Source organism: Sceloporus undulatus, chromosome 9, assembly GCF_019175285.1.
Source record: "Sceloporus undulatus isolate JIND9_A2432 ecotype Alabama chromosome 9, SceUnd_v1.1, whole genome shotgun sequence".
In the NCBI taxonomy this organism is placed as follows: domain Eukaryota; kingdom Metazoa; phylum Chordata; class Lepidosauria; order Squamata; family Phrynosomatidae; genus Sceloporus; species Sceloporus undulatus.
Genome location: NC_056530.1, coordinates 351700 through 367656, shown reverse-complemented (window position 1 = coordinate 367656; position 15957 = coordinate 351700). Strand labels below are relative to the sequence as shown.

At 43.2% G+C, this 15957-nt stretch overlaps 1 protein-coding gene across 1 annotated transcript in view; it reads right to left on the bottom strand.

Annotated features, from left to right (window-relative positions):
• Nucleotides 1-15957, bottom strand: part of COL8A2 (collagen type VIII alpha 2 chain) — a 131991-nt gene that overhangs the window by 5862 nt on the left and 110172 nt on the right. The window contains exon 4 of the mRNA XM_042440607.1: nucleotides 11926-12100. Within this exon, the coding sequence (XP_042296541.1) occupies nucleotides 11926-12088 (163 nt within the window). The 5' untranslated portion in view covers nucleotides 12089-12100. The remainder of the gene's footprint in view (nucleotides 1-11925; nucleotides 12101-15957) is intronic.

Here is a 15957-nt window from a genome sequence, read left to right as displayed (position 1 = left end):
CCAAGTCAAATCCCATGGCACTTGAAAGTTATTTGACTGCTTTGGTTACCTTGTCAAGAAACAAATCATCAGGAGCTCTGCTTGGGGGAAAACATTTTTTCAACCTAGGTAACGTAAACCCTCTGAGTAACTTGGAGCAAGTCACACTCTCTCAGCTTTAGAGGAGGACAGTGGCAAACCTCCTCTGAAGAACCTTGCCAAAAAGGTCCCGCAGTAGGTTTGTCTTAGGGCCGTTGTGAGTTGGAAATGACTTGAAAGCACATAACTACAACAAAGAATGTTCTGGTTTCGTTGTGTTGGTGTCTGCTCCGCTTGAGGCTATGCTTTACCCCAGTTCTCACCAGTCTCTTGACCAGGTGTGCCCAACTGCATCTCCCATTATACCCAGCAACACAGCCCCTGTCTGTAGGCCAACACACCTGGAGGGCACCAAGCAAGGGAAGGTTGTGCCATCCTGATATTGTGTGTACGTGTGAGAAAGCACATGTATCCCTAGAAGGTTTGACCACTGATTATTTCCCTCAACCAACGGGAAACTAATTTGGCAAATGAAATGCCCATGTGAAGGAAAGGGCACAGATGTCCATCGACAGAGACACACAGAAAGCCTGCCAAATTAGGTGAGTGTATATAAATGGTGGGTTGATAGATGACCTTGTTTTTAAAAAGAAATCAGAAAAAAATTTGCACCAGACATTCCTGATTTCGCCCTGCGGAAACATATTATGAAGCTTATCTGCATATCAAAGGCTTGCCCAGATCCACTGTCCTAGTTAAGGTCTCATGAACATCCCAGGAAATCCTTGCCCATCTACTTCTTGCCACTATGGAATAATGTGGCCAAAAAGAGAACCGTTTTAAGCTGGTGTGCTTAAGGAAAGGGTTTCTTTCGTCTTCCTTTTCATCCGGGAAAAATGCTGACCCCGAGACATAAATTATTTCAGTATGTTCATATTCCTGGAGTCGAGTGTTTGAAAATAATTCGTTTTCGAGGTCATCGGAACAAGGAAGCAAGTGAGGCCGACAAGAGGAGGGAAGCAAAACAAAACCCCAGTGTTGGGCAAAGGGCTTGTGGGGAGTGGGGAAGGAGGGGGAACATCTGACAACCAGTTACACCTTGCCAACTCCAGCCAGCCGAGGAAGCAGACAGGAAAACCAAACCGGGGACGCGAGCTAGCACACGGAAAGTGGGACACGGACAGCATGGTGGGATTCTGTTTCAAAGGAACATGTCTCGCTGGAGAAACAAGGGTCTGCTGTATGGCACAGCAATAGTATGGGGGATTTCATACCCTCCCACAGAGACACAACTTCTACTAGCGCAAAGGGCTGAGGTCAGTGAGAAAGAGGAGGGGAAAACTACTTGTTGATGTTCAGTGGGCTCAGATTCTTTAAGTGCCAGAACATCAGATGGGCTCAACTTCGAGGGTATCTCAGCTCCACCATTTGTTGAAGGGAATTGATTTCAGAGACACAACTGTGTCTGGAGTATCAGTATGCAAAGAGATCATGTACAGTGGCCCCTCCACATTCGCTGGGGTTAGGGGTGAAGGACCCCCCATGAATATAGAAAAACTGCAAATAAAAAAAAGCCACTATTCTTTCTACCTAAAAAAAATACCTCTTTAGGACTCTCCAGGTCCTCCAGTGCAACTCTATGGTCAACATCTGCCAGAAGCTGATCATAGAATCATGCTGGACAACCTACAAATACCTAGAGAAGTGGTTTCTCTAGGAACTTCTAAGTTCTCCAGCACAACTTTGTGGTCAGTTTTCAGCAGAATTGCACTGGAGGGCTTAGAAATTCCTAGAGAGAACATATTAATCAAAATCGCAAATAAAGCCGCAAATGTCAAAGCCGCAAATGTAGAGGGCCAACTGTAGTACCTTTGAGCCTAACTGAGCAAAAGTAGTTGAAGCGTAAACATCAATAGACTTGGTCTACCTCCTCGGATGCATGGAGTCAAATACTGCCCAGGAACCTTTACAGCCAGACTATATGAATAGCGATAGAAATGCAAACTAGGGAGAATAGATCTCTGTGAAGCTCACTTTTAACTATGGTCAGTGAGGGACAAAGGAGGAAAGATATTGCTGAAGGTGTTCTACCCACTCAATGACTTTCCTTCTGGTCCATCTCTCTGCAGCCTGTTAAGAGGTCAAAAGAGTGTGATGGTAATGGCATGCCCCTAATACCTTTTTGGGTTTTACTGTTTATAACATCCTAAGAGACTGAACATGCAGGTCAGGACGTTCGCAATTTCCTTTGTGCCATGTTCATTGAAGGGGGGCTTCGGTGAACCTTTTCCTCTCTCTCCTTGCTTTGCAGTTACACACAACAATCCCTAGAGCAGTAATGGTGAACCTATGGCACGCGTGCCAGAGGTGGCACTCTGTGGGCACATGTGCCGTCGCCCCAGCACAGAGTTTGCCAGAAAGCCAGAGGGACATGACACTTCGCAATAAATAAGAGGGTTTTGGGTTGCAGTTTGGGCACTCGGCTTCTAAAAGGTTCTCCATCCCTGCCCTAGAGAGTCCTCGACTGCCTAGCTGCAAGCCGGAAAGGGAGAATGATGGTGCAAAGCAGCACAATTCAACACTTTGCCATCCTGAGAGGTGGGTGGGAGGTGTCTGTGCACAAAGAAGCACTCTTACAGAAAGGAAAATTCAGGCTAGCCTTCACCCAACAGGGATAATGTTTATTTCTACAGAGAAGCACACAAACATTCAATTCTTTCCTCATGCAATCCAATAAAAGGGGCTGGAAGAAAATAACACTTGATTGTGCTGGTTTTTGTAAAATGGCCTCTTTCTATAAGATAGGATGGGGGAGGAATCCCTCCAAAATGTTTTGTTTTTATAGCTTTTTTTCATTTGCAGAAAGCTTCACTGAGATCTAGTCTCTCTAGTCCAACAACAGAACAATGTTATTATTTCTGGGGTTTTGGGCTGGGAACAGAGGCTAAGAGTAAGGAATAACTTGCCATGGCACAAAGAAAGGAAGACGCCAACCTACATTCACCCATCCTCTTCTTACCAGGCAAAGGTCAGCTGAGTAAAAGCATTCTCGTAAATAAATCCACAAATGTTACTGGACTACAAAAAGCTTTAGTAGTTTGCTGAGGGGCTGGCAGAGGAGGTGCAAGGAAGGGTTGCTTTTCTGGGCTGGAAGCAGGAAAATTCTTTATAAACCAGGTTAATTTCTGTATCAGGTACAGAATTGCATCACACCTTTCTATCTGACTTCTTCTTGCATGCATTTCCTGGTCATCTATGGTGAGTAGACAGTTCCTAAATACAAGACTGAAGGGCCACATAGGCCTACAGTGTGTTTTGGTGGTGCAGTGATTAAATGTCTGTCCTGCAGACTAAACCATAAGGTTGTGAGTTCAATCCCAGCTAAGAGGGCTCAAGCTTGACTCAGGCTTCTGTCCTTCTGAAGAGGTGGCTAAAATGAGTACCCAGCTTGTTAGGGGCAATTAGCTTACAGTTGTAAACCACTTAGACAGTTAGTTCAGTATGAAGCGGTATATAAATGAAGTTGTTTGAAATGAGCTTCAAGGTGGGTTAAAGTAAGACTAAATGGGATGGGGGGAATGTTTGAAAATGGGGCAAAATGACCAAACCCACACCTGGACATAGCATGGGAGGGTGATATTGGCTATTCAGAGGCAAAGCTGCCCCCAAATTTAACTGGGCAGGGGTGCAAAGGATGGTGATGGCAGATCCATCGCTCATGAAGTGGTCAGCCTGTGCCCACCCTTGGCTTTAAAGATACATTCCCTACAGAACTGACTCAGGGACATTCCTATACAGTATCAAGAAACAAGATGCGAGTTTCATTAGTATTATATATATATTCAGAATAGCGAGATTGAGAGCTTATTGACAGGTTTTGTGCGTCAATAAAAAGGTACACCATAGTAATGAATGGAATGCAAGGCAGCAAGAGGATGGATGCGATGTCATGTGATAAGTAGCGGCCAAGGACACTTTTATACTGTTAAAACATTGCTTTTTAAGCCTGGTGTGGTAAACTCGTATGTATTGCTTGAAAGCAGAAAGTGGAAGATGTAACCTTGAGACTGGAAGTTTGACAACAACTGAAGTACCCACTAGATGGTGCTGTTAGTCCAAGGGAACTATCCTTTGTCAATGAACTGTGGCCATTATCCGACTGTGAAGATTATTCTAAGCTTCATATTGAAGTGCACTCCTCTAGTTTAGTCCGGCAACAGACATTATGCAAAAGGCAATGGGGCAGAGTAAGCAGTTACCCAGGATGCCAGAATGACTTCTCCTTTCCTTCCCATATCATTTTATTTAATGTTTATTTCATCTGGAAAATTCGGTGCACACTCTTCCACCTTATATTTCAGATAGGCAGTTACTGTGCTGTTTTACCTTCTGAGCATCTCCCATGCTGTATTTTGGGGACTGGAGAGAATGCAGTGCATCCATCACATTCCCAACTTTCTACTAAAGCAGCGGTTCCCAAACTTCGGTCCTCCAGAACTTCAGCTCCCAAAATTCCTGACCGTTGGGTAAGCTGCCTGGGACTTCTGGAAGTTGAAGTCCAAAACATATGGAGGACCAAAGTTGGGGAACCTCTGTGCTTAAAGGATAGTACAGCAAAGTAATGCAAGTATCTTTGGCAGATTGTAAAAAAAAGAAAATGGAAACCCTGACTTAGTTCTTGCCCCCATAGATTCCAGCCCCGAGGGTTCAGAGAGATGGGTAGGTGAATGACAAAAATAAGGGAGATGGCAAAGATTAGTTCTAAAATCTTGAGGGCAACTCCTTTTTTCCTGTACTTGGATTATTAGTCTCTCTTGCTTCTCACCCGCCTGGTGTGCCCTTATGCTGCCCTGCTATTTTCACAAATCCAGCCTGCTCAGTGGTGGCATTGGGAGAACATATTGGAAGAAATAAACACCAGCAGAGAGAGAGAGAGAGAGATTTGAATCTCAGCCCATCAGCAGCCAAAAATGTTCCTTTCTCAGTAAGTCTGCCCTGGAGTTCGTGCTTCGTTTTGTTCTCCTTGGCTGAAGTTCAGATAAAAACTTTGCAACAGCTGGAAAAGGCGGGAGGTGAAGGAATAAAAAGGGAGACCTTCACTCTGTTTAAAGTTACACAGTGGTGGTTGTGTGTGGGTTTAACCGTCTTCCATACCACATGGACTGATCTATTCCTTTGATAAGAGCAGTAAATCATGTAGAAGAGACCCTCACTCTTTTCCACCAGCCTTTAAGGCACCTGGGGAAGATTACTTCTCCCTTACTCTCTCACAGCTCTTTATGTTGCAGTTCTATAGCTGAAAATGTGAGTTGTGGAAGATGCCCAGATGCCAAAGATGAAGGATGGTATCATGAAACATAAGCTTTTATCACTCTCGCCATAACTCAGACTGAAAGGATGTTCTCACTCCTCCCGAGTTCATTGCTTTAAGTGTCAAACTACAAGTTACTTTTTTGGGGCTCTTTGTTTCTAGTATCCACACAGCCAAGAAGGAGAGCATCCTCTGCTTGCATTAGCATCCTTTTGACCAAAAGAAGTAACATCACAGACAAAACGTAGGCCTGCAATTCTAACAGTGCCATTTTTCTTCTGCTGTATGATTTCTAATATCTTTGCCCGATGTCACTTTAGTTATTTCCAACTTAGGAGGTTATCACAGGAGGGAATCGGCCAAATCTTGTGCAGAAACAGGATCTAAATTCACAAAACTGGGATCATTTTCAGAAGCTACCTGTTCAAGGTTCACACCAGTTGCCTACTTCTTGCACATATATTGCTGTGTGCCTTCAAGTCCTTTCTGACTGGTAACAACCCTGAGAGAAACTTAGGCCTAAATACCCACAAAAGACACCAGATCCCATCTGATCTTGGAAGCTAAGCAGGGTCAGGCCTTGTTAGTATTTGGATGGGAGGCCACCAATGAATACTAGGTGCTGTAGGTTATATTTCAGAGGAAGGAACTGGCAAAACCACCTCTGAGTTTTCCTTCCCAAATAAAACCTGCACACAAGGAAAACTCATCATGGGGGTTTCTTGATACTGGAGGTTTGCCATTGCCTTCTTCTAAGGCTGAGTCTGACCAGTGGGTTTATGTGGTTGAGAGGAAATTCAAACCCTGGACTCCTTGAGTCCTAGAGTGTGAATTCGAACTATGGTCTCACAGAATCCTAGCCTAACACTCAAACCACTAAACCACACTGGTTCTCCCCATATATATTTGTCTTGTATAGAAGCTGTAGGGTCTCTTAGGCCTCATTCCCACTACTGTTTAAACCGGATCGTGATTCGGTACGAACCGGTTTAAATGAGCATGGTTCCCACTTAATCCAAATCGCTGAAGCGATTCCGAAAGGAGGAGGGGCATGCTCTAGACTCATTTAAACTGTGTCTGATGCTGTTTTTTCTGCTTCTTTTCATCCAAATCGAATCTGTGCAAGTGGTAACCAGAACCAAATCGGATTCGATTTCACAATTCGGTTTTAAATGAATCACTTCTGAGCAAATGGGAACCGGATGTGGATCGGAATCGGTTTATTGAAATGGAAATGGATGTTCTGTGCAGGAACCAATTCTATTTAAACCAATTCATTTCCCAATGTGAACCACAAGTGGGTTATCTGCTTCAGGAACCGGTTTAAATAGAACCGATTCCTTTCAGAATGTGAACCACAAGTGGGTTATTTTGATTTTATTAGATGACAGAAAATGCGATAAGGGCAAATATAGTGGGAACCACGATCCAATGTCAAATCGATTCATTGATTCGGATTGGAAACCGATTTAAGTGTATGTAGGAATGATGCCTTAATTGTTTTGCCCACTGAAGCTTTTCACTACCTCTGTGATCTGGCTGAAATGCTTTTTTGTTTCTGATTTCACTGACACAACCTGGCTAGACTCCATATTATATCTCCCACTGATAAAGACAGGCCGCTTGTCTGCTTTCCGGCCGGCTGTGCTGCTGCTGCTTTTTCTGGACAGCATCACAAATCTCACAGTAAATTGTGACCTGGAAATCTACAACCCCCAAGCTGGGATCTGTCATGGAACTTCCTTGCTTCAGGGCAGAGGAGAAGATATTTTCCAAAGATACATACATGGCTATGGTGCCAAGTTGCTTAATGTAAGCTTTGTAACTCTGCCAGGGTTATTTACTAGCTCAGAGGTCTCGTAACTGGCTTTGAGACCATCCTTGGTGGAAAGAGGATGAATAAATCCTCTTTCAAACCCTGGACTCCCAGAGTCCTAGGAGATTATCAAACGGGATGGGAAGCTCTCAATTTGGAAAGAGAAGATAGCGAGGTCAATTCGAAAATTCACACAATTACGTGATTCCTTATCACACCTTAAATTCACTGTAATGGCCTTCCCGAATGCGACCCAGATTCTGTGCAAAGTAAGCCATCACATCGTTGGGTTCTTAATTGTGAATTGGCACCTTGCGCATGCTCCGTCAGACTCCAGATGACTGGAGCATAGCATATTTAGGCGCGTGAGAGAGAGGAACCAAGAAACCCCACAATTTACAAAAGAAGTTGGAGGGTGGGAGGGAAGAATGGTTGAAAGAACATGCTCTGTTCACATTAAAAGGAACATATATTGACTCTTGTCATGTTAAAACGTGAATATAATGGTTATCCAATAGCTCCGGGTCCATTCCTCTTAATTTGCAGGCAGCAGCCCCCCCTCAGCAATACTGAAGGACAAGCAGAAACAAAATTGAAGCAGAATTGCAGCATGGCTTCATGGGAAACCCCCCCTTCCAGATTGAGGGGGGGGCAAAAACCAGGACCAAAGGAGACATGCACATCACACCAAAGAACAGCACACTGAGTGCAAAGATGCCTAGGAACAGTGTTTGTGACTTCCCTAGTTCACCGAATTTACTTAACTGTGGATTGACGCATGATTGCGTTCAGAGTGCGTTCGGACTGCCAGTGATTGCCTGTGGTAACCTTTAGCGCAATAAGGTGAATACGCATGATTCCGTTCAGGATGACACTGGATTATACTTCCAATTTCAGTCTTGTGATATCATCCCTAGAGTGTGGATTTGAACCCTGGTCTTTCAGGATCCTAGCCTGGATTTTAAAATCCCATTTCTGCACGGGATCCATCCCGTGTGATAAACTCCACAGTCCAAAACTGAGAATGAATATTAATGAAATAAGAGGAGGTGGGGGTAGGAAGAATAACGGCAAGAGGAATAAAGTAGAAAGCTGGAAAAGAGAGAATTCAACAATATTGTATAAAGGTATCGAAGGAGGTTGGGAAGGGAAGTTAAGAAGAAAACTTAAAGAACATAATAGAGAATGTTGTTTGGAAGTGATGTAAATGTTATGTTTATATGAAAATTATATGTATATATATAAAAGTAACTTCCACGCTCTGAGAGACAGACTATATGAAACGAAGTAGTGGGATGACAGGAGAGAAGAAGCCAGAAATCAAGCAGTAAAAACAACAGTACCACCTCAATCCACAAACCAAAACACAGCTAAAATCTCTCATCAAACTGTGTGCCACTTTTAACCCTACAAGATATAAATGAGACCCACTTTCTCAGTCTTACTAAAGGACATTTTTGTGTGTGGAGTAATGGCTGTGTTCAAAACCTTGTCTCCAGCTGTGTCTGTCCCCAGTAGGAACCCCAGAGGAAAAGAAAAGAAAACCTCCCAAAATTCAGGCTATATCAGGAAACAAAGTCCTGCCAGCCTGGGCCTCCATTTCTTCTCCTCTCTGGGTGGCCTGCCTGGTTGCACGGCTTTCCTCGGCTGCAAAGCGCACCAGTCTTCCTCTCCAACCCAACCCAATACCTGCAGGAACATGACGGCAGCGAGCCAATCCAAGGAAGTACTCAAACATGGGTTCCTAAGCACCGGTGCCAATGCAAGCCCACCTCGGCCAAAAGGATGTGCAAAGGCTGCCGGGAGTTGCGTTCCACCTCTGAAGGCCAAAACAAAAGGTGATTTGTTTTACTTGGCCACATAAATGATATAGAGCATCGCTTTTGCTTGCCTCCTGTCAGGCCCGTGCCTTGCCCCACATTGTGGCAGTGCTTCTGCAGATCAAAGCAAGCAGCTTGGGAACCTCTTTTGTAGCCCACCCACGCCGAGGCCATGGGGCTACGGTGGGTTTTTCAATGGGGGAATAAGTTACCAGGCTCTCTTTGACTTCGGGACAGAAACGGCAAGTCCCACGCTTGCCATTGTCAAGGCGTGACTCCGAGGAAAAAACTGCTAACTTCAAAAAGAAAGAAAGAAAGAAAGAAAGACTAGCTCACTTGGTCACCTGTTCATATGGACCTCCATATGAAATATGGACACCCATCTTTTTGTTGCTGTCTGATTCTTCTAATGATTGGATGTTATTTTATTGTGACAGGAGAATTTTTTTTAAAATAACTTTTATTACATTTATTAAATAATCATACATTCTTATACATACATGCAATCTATATTCCTCATTAATTGAACTTATCTTCTTTCATCTATTTATTCTAGTTTCTTAACAATCAATCTACTCATTCTTCCTTAGACATCTCCCCCCTCAATTCTTTCCATCTATTTCTAAATGGCTTTCTTTATTCTACTTAATTTATTTAAAATCTTTTTCTTATCCAATAATTACTTAGTACAGCATTTTAATTTGATCTGCATCTTTATAGCTTATTACAATTTCCTAACTGCTAGTATATATATATTCTCTTCCGTACTTGCTAAGAAGAATAATCCACATTGACATCTATGTGAGAGGAGAATTTTAAATTGTTGTGCTGGTGGGAGGGATAATGGGTTTTCTTCTGTACTGTTTGTATTTTTACTCTTGTTGTAAGCTGCCTCAATCCCGTCGGAGAGGCGGGTTAAAATAAAATAATAATAATAATAATAATAATAATAATAAAAACAATTTCATCCTCTCTCACAGTAAAGTTCAGCATCTTGCCATGGTGCCATCACACAGGCTTATCTTGGCAATGGCTGATCCGGTTTTTCTGGTGCCGCAAAGAACTACAATTTCTGGTATTCCATAGCACCATGGCAGTTTTAAAAAACAGTACCATAGAATCACAGAGTTGGAGCAAGCTTATTTTCTGCTACTCCAGAGAGTAGAACGCGGAACAATGGATGCTATCTACGGGAAAAGAGATCCCACCTCAACATTAGGAGAGACTTCCTGACAGTAAGGGCTGTTTGATAGTGGAACAAACTCCCTCGGAGTGTAGTGGAATTTCCCTCCTTGGAGGTCTTTAAGCAGAGGCCGTATGGCCATCTGTCGGGGATGCTTTGATTGTGATTTCCTGCATGGAGGGGGTTGGACTGGATGGCCCTTGTGGTCTCTTCCAACTGTATTATTTTATGATTCTATGAGACCATAAGGGCCATCCAGTCCAACCCCTTGCCATGCAATAAATAAAATAAAATAATAAAATAAAATGCAGGAACCCATTTCTGCAGTGCGGATGCACTCTGCCTTACCAAAAGCAAAGTAGGCATTTAAACTTAAAACTTTCCCAGTTGTTCTCCAACATCAACCTCTTTTTCTGATGTGTCTATAGCACAAACACTTATCAAGTGTGCATTGGTTTAACTGTTATGATTTCCCCCAAAGAATTCTGAGAAACAAGACTGTCAACATCCTCTGTCAGAAATCCCTCACTTCTCTTGTTCCCACATTTGGCTAAAGATAGAGAGGGAAAAAAAGCCAGACCAGTTCAATCCAGTGGCCTAGATGCAGTGTGCTACAGTGGACAAAGGCCCATCCAAGCATGCTAGAGTCTTGACTTATTGCTTAGCCATTATCTTTGGATGGACGATCATTTGGGAAAGGTCTGAGCATCCTGCCCTCACATCCTGGGTTCTTTCTGCACAGCCAGTGACAGAAGACTAAACACTACAGCTTCATAGACACCTCTACAGCTAAAACATCAAGGGTTTTGATCATCATGAAACCACTGGGAGACACAACATGGCAGTTTCCCTTGTAGGAGAAAGGGCAGGAAAGAGATTGCCAATACCTAAGGTGGAGTTTCGAGAACTGGAGAATAATATTAGAAGAAATTACAGTGTCACGCAGGTGAGAAATGAAGATAGACGTTTAAACTGTGAATTCATTCACTGCAGGCATATATAGCACATTTGTTTATCAAGCTTTCAGAGTGGTTTACAATAAAAGTACATAAGCATACATACATGCACGCACCCAAATGCCTGTACAATTGGGATGCCGTAATTATAATCTCCTAGTAGTTCCTCCTTAGTACCTTACCTTTCCTCTCTCTTGTAGGGCAGACAACTGTGTATGCCACATGGTTTGTCCAACCCCTCTAACCCAGTCTGTTGCACTCAGGTGTAGCAGAGGACCATATCCCATTTACATTATTGAATTTCGATTCATTTGACAGGCTGTATGTATGTAAAATGAGAAAAGGGGAACCATTTTGTCCTTTGCTTTAGGCTGCAAAATGTCATGGACTGTTCCCAACACACACACAGAATGAAAATAGCATATCAGCAATAATAATAATAATAATAATAATAATAATAATAATAATAATAATAATAATAAGTCTTTCATGGCTGGCACCCATAGTGCTTTGTGGGTTTTTTGAGCTATGTGGCCATGTTCTAGAAGAGTTTCTTCCTGACGTTTCACCAGCATTTGTGGCTGGCATCTTCGGAAGATCTTCTCTGAAGATGCCAGCCACAGATGCTGGTGGAGCGTCAGGAACAAACTCTTCTAGAACATGGTCACATAGTTCAAAAAACCCACAAAGAAATAATAATAGTAATAAGTTGTACAGTTGCAAATTGTTTTTCCTGCAAGTCAAACTTCCCCAGTCTCCTCTCCACATTGGCTCCCCCACAATTCCCAAAACATTTCTGCAGTGCCCCAAGTGCTACCTACCTATGTACTGTCCTTTACCTTCCCGAAATGGAGGGCCAAGGGGTCCTTTCACCACCGGCTGCATGTACTTGATTTGCGCATAACCTCCTCCGGCTCCCCCTCCGGTCACTGTGGAGATGCCAAACACCACGAGCGCCAGCCACAGGATCACTTCACGGAGCATTGTGTCGTCTCTCTAGAGATGAAACAGGAAAGCAAAATTACATGGGATTGTCTCAAAGCTGTCCACTGGATCTTGATAGCAAAAAATACAACATCTGAGGAGGAGACAGATTTTCTTGCAGTAAATTTCTGGTCCAGTGCCTAAGCCCTCGACACCCCGATTCTTCCGCTCTGCAGCCACTGGTTCCTTGTGGCATCCAATTTACCTGAGTGTAGCTTTATGATATATACTTCTCTGCATTACTATGTCTTGGAAGAACTCTTATTCTGGATTCTGCCATTCATGCTGTGAGTGCTGGTGCAAAATTACCCTCCTCTGCACTGCAGGCAGATGACAGACCAGATACAAAAGGAGGACAGCACTCAAAATACCATTTGAAGGGAAATGGCAATATCGGCACATACTTTTGGATTTCTTTGTGATACACAGCACTTGCGACATCTCTTTTCACACAATACTGAAGATGTGTAGAGACCCATCACGCACCCATCACAATTTTCGATGAAGTCACTTCTGCAACTAAAGTGGACAGATGACTCTTACACATCTTGAATGTATGTCAAGAGGTCTAGTAACACCTTAGAGACTAACAGAAAGAAACAAGTTGGCAGAATGAGCTTTCGTAGGCTAAAGTCTACTTCTTCAGATGCATTTGGTCTTGAATGTGTAGCTGATTCTTGAGCGTGGGGAGACAAATCCATGCAAACATGCTCCTGAAATTAGAACAATTGTACAATGGACCCTTGGTATCTGCTGGAGTTTGGTTCCAGGACCTCTCCATGGATACCAAAATCCACGAATGCTCAAGTCCCATTAAATACAACGGATAGTAAAATGGTGTCGCTTATATAAAGCGGCAAAAACAAGGTTTGCTTTTTCGGAATTTATGTATTTTTTGAATATTTTCAAACTACGTGGGATGCTTGAATCTGTGGATAAAGCATCTTTGGATATGGAGGGGAAACTATGTATTAATGACTGCAGCACTCACATATGTGTCTGTAATAAATGACATCCACTCTAAGGACCTTCTCACACTAGGGAAATCCTGAAGAGAAACAGGATTGAAACAAGATTTAAATTTTTAAAAAACCCCGCAAATGCGGGAAGTTTATCACACAAAATGATTGCCAAAGTGAAATAACGTGAAGTTAAAGTGAAGGTAAAATGGAGAAAAATGGCAGCTTGTTACTTGGCTTTTTACTACTTACTTTTACTGTACGGGAAGTTCCAAAAGTAAAAAGCTGCTGTTTTTCTTCGTTTTACCTTCGCTTAGACTTCATCTTATTTCATGTTAATGGTAAGGTTGTGTGATAAACTTCCCGCATTTGTGGGTTTTTTTTCCTAATTTAAATCTTGTTTAAACCTTGTTTCTCTTTAGGATTTCCCTAGTGTGATAAGGTCCTAAGATGTCATCCAACCTACTGTATATACTCGACTATAAGTCAACCTCATGTATAAGTCGAGGGCAGGTTTTGGGGCCAAAATTACGGATTTTGACCTGACCCATGGATAAGTTGAGGGTAAAACATAGAAGCACATAACAAAGGATATAAAAGACGAAGCTAAGGAAAATGATGCCAAAGCTTTTAAAAAATGCTGGCAGGCATAACTATTTATGCTTTTCCAACCCAGGCATTCACAAAGGTCAGAAGTGGAGCCATGGTGGACATAGTAGAAGGGATTGGCGCTTGGGACACTATCTTGGGCCACTCTAAGCGACACCATCTTGGGATGGACCTTTTGCTACTCTAAGCGACACTATAAGCGGCACCATCTTGGGATGGACCTTTTGCCACTCTAAGCGACACTCTAAGCGACACCATCTTGGGATGGACCTTTTGCCACTCTAAGCGACACTATAAGCGACACCATCTTGGGATGGACCTTTTGCCACTCTAAGCGACACTATAAGCGGCACCATCTTGGGATGGACCTTTTGCCACTCTAAGCAACACTATAAGCGGCACCATCTTGGGATGGACCTTTTGCCACTCTACTCTACTCAGAGAAAGACTCTACTCAGAGAAAAAGAGTGCTTCCTTTTTTTGACCAGTGGATAAGTTGACCCAGTTTTTTGGGGTTGATTTTTGGACTAAAATTTCTAGACTTATACATGAGTACATACAGTATTTGTCCACAACCCATCTTTTAATGAAATAATAAAGGATAAGCATGTGTGTGTGTGTGTCCAAACTGAAGGCTGTTAGCGCATCTTTCAACCAAGCAGGATTTCCGCAGACAAAAATGTGTGCACTTGGGATTGGGTTCTTAAGAATGTCTCCAGTTCCAATGCCAAAGTCCCTTTGAAAGTCACTGGCTTGAAGAGGGGCGTGAAGAAACCCCTGCAGTGTTTTGGTGGCTTGAAAAATGAATATGTCAGAGACACAATTCCTGCACTTGGAGCTGGGCCCAAAGTAGTAATTCTCGACAGAGGTACTTCTTAAAAACGTCAACAGGAGTTTGTTTGGTCAAGTACTTATGAGGGACCTTGACTACATATGATGGTCTGTAATGCCAGGACGCTGCCTAAAGTGCTCACTTGTGTAAAATGAAAGGCCTTTCTATAAACAAAGCTTTCCCCTCTTGCAAGTTTTTTCTCTCCAACAAGGTCTCTGTGAAGCAAAGGACAGTTTATTTTCTGACAGGTTTAATGGCACAGAACGCCAAATGTGCCGCGGACTAATTGAACCGCAATCGTCATTAATAAAAATTAAAGGCCTCGGCCTTTTCCTGCAAGGGAAAGAATGGAGAGGGCTGCTCCTCAGATGGTTTTGATAGGAATTTCCTGAGCTGGTTTCACTGAAACAGCAGAAAATAAAGGCGGGGAGGTGGAGAGTGCACCGTGAACACAGAGGGGAAAGAAAAAGAGTTTTAATAGGAGGTAGCAGTGGAGAACGGCCCCCACATGGAAATGATTTGAGTGCTATGTGGGCTTGGCAGCACCTTGAAAGGATTTCAGCAACAATGCCATTTTTCGTCTAACCCAAATGGCGTATATTAAATCTCTCTCCTTTTATTAGTTTTAGCCTTGGGAACAGGGCTCCTGCCCTTACCCAGGCAAATCGGCAGCGAGGGCTGCAGGTGACGTCCCAGTCACCTAAGGTAAAAAGTTTGGGTTGGCTGCTCCTGTTCCCGCTTCCAAAGATCCTATCCAGACTGCCTTCGTGTCACCCGCAGATTGCTTTGCTAAGAGAGGAAGTTAGTAGAGCATAGGAGTTAATTCAAGTTACGTGGGACCAGGGAATATTTAGGGCTGCATCCACACTACAGAAATAATGTGGTTTGGCACCACTTTAACTGCCATGACTCAGTGCTGTGGAAGCCTGGGGATTGTAATTTGTCGTGGCACCAGAGTGGAGCCACTTACTGCCCCGGACCACCCCAATTTGGCATTAAAGTGGAATTGAGTTATTGCACTGAAAATGGTAGTAGAATAGCAGCAGGAAAGGAGATCATTAACAGAGTTTTTGCGTCGATGAGAAGAAATGCTGTCCAAATGGTCTCCCCATGGGGAGAACAACGGAAGCGGGCCAACGTCACGTGATAAATCCCAGCCAAAGATACTATTAGCCTGCTACTATTGTGATTTGCTGCCTTATGTGATAAAGTCCTTTGACAATTTCTTTATCAGAGTTGACTTGAAGGCATGTAACAACCGATCCCCAGATTTTGTCCATTCATAGAAGGTCAAAGAAACCACAGATGTGCAGCAGAAACCAAGATACTAGGCACAGATGCATTTTTCTTATAAGCATCCCCAACCTGTTTTGGAAGGAAGGAAAGAAGGAAGGGAAAAGAAAAGGTGTTGTTTTAAAAGGAAGGAAGGAAGGAAGGAAGGAAGGAAGGAAGGAAGGAAGGAAGGAAGG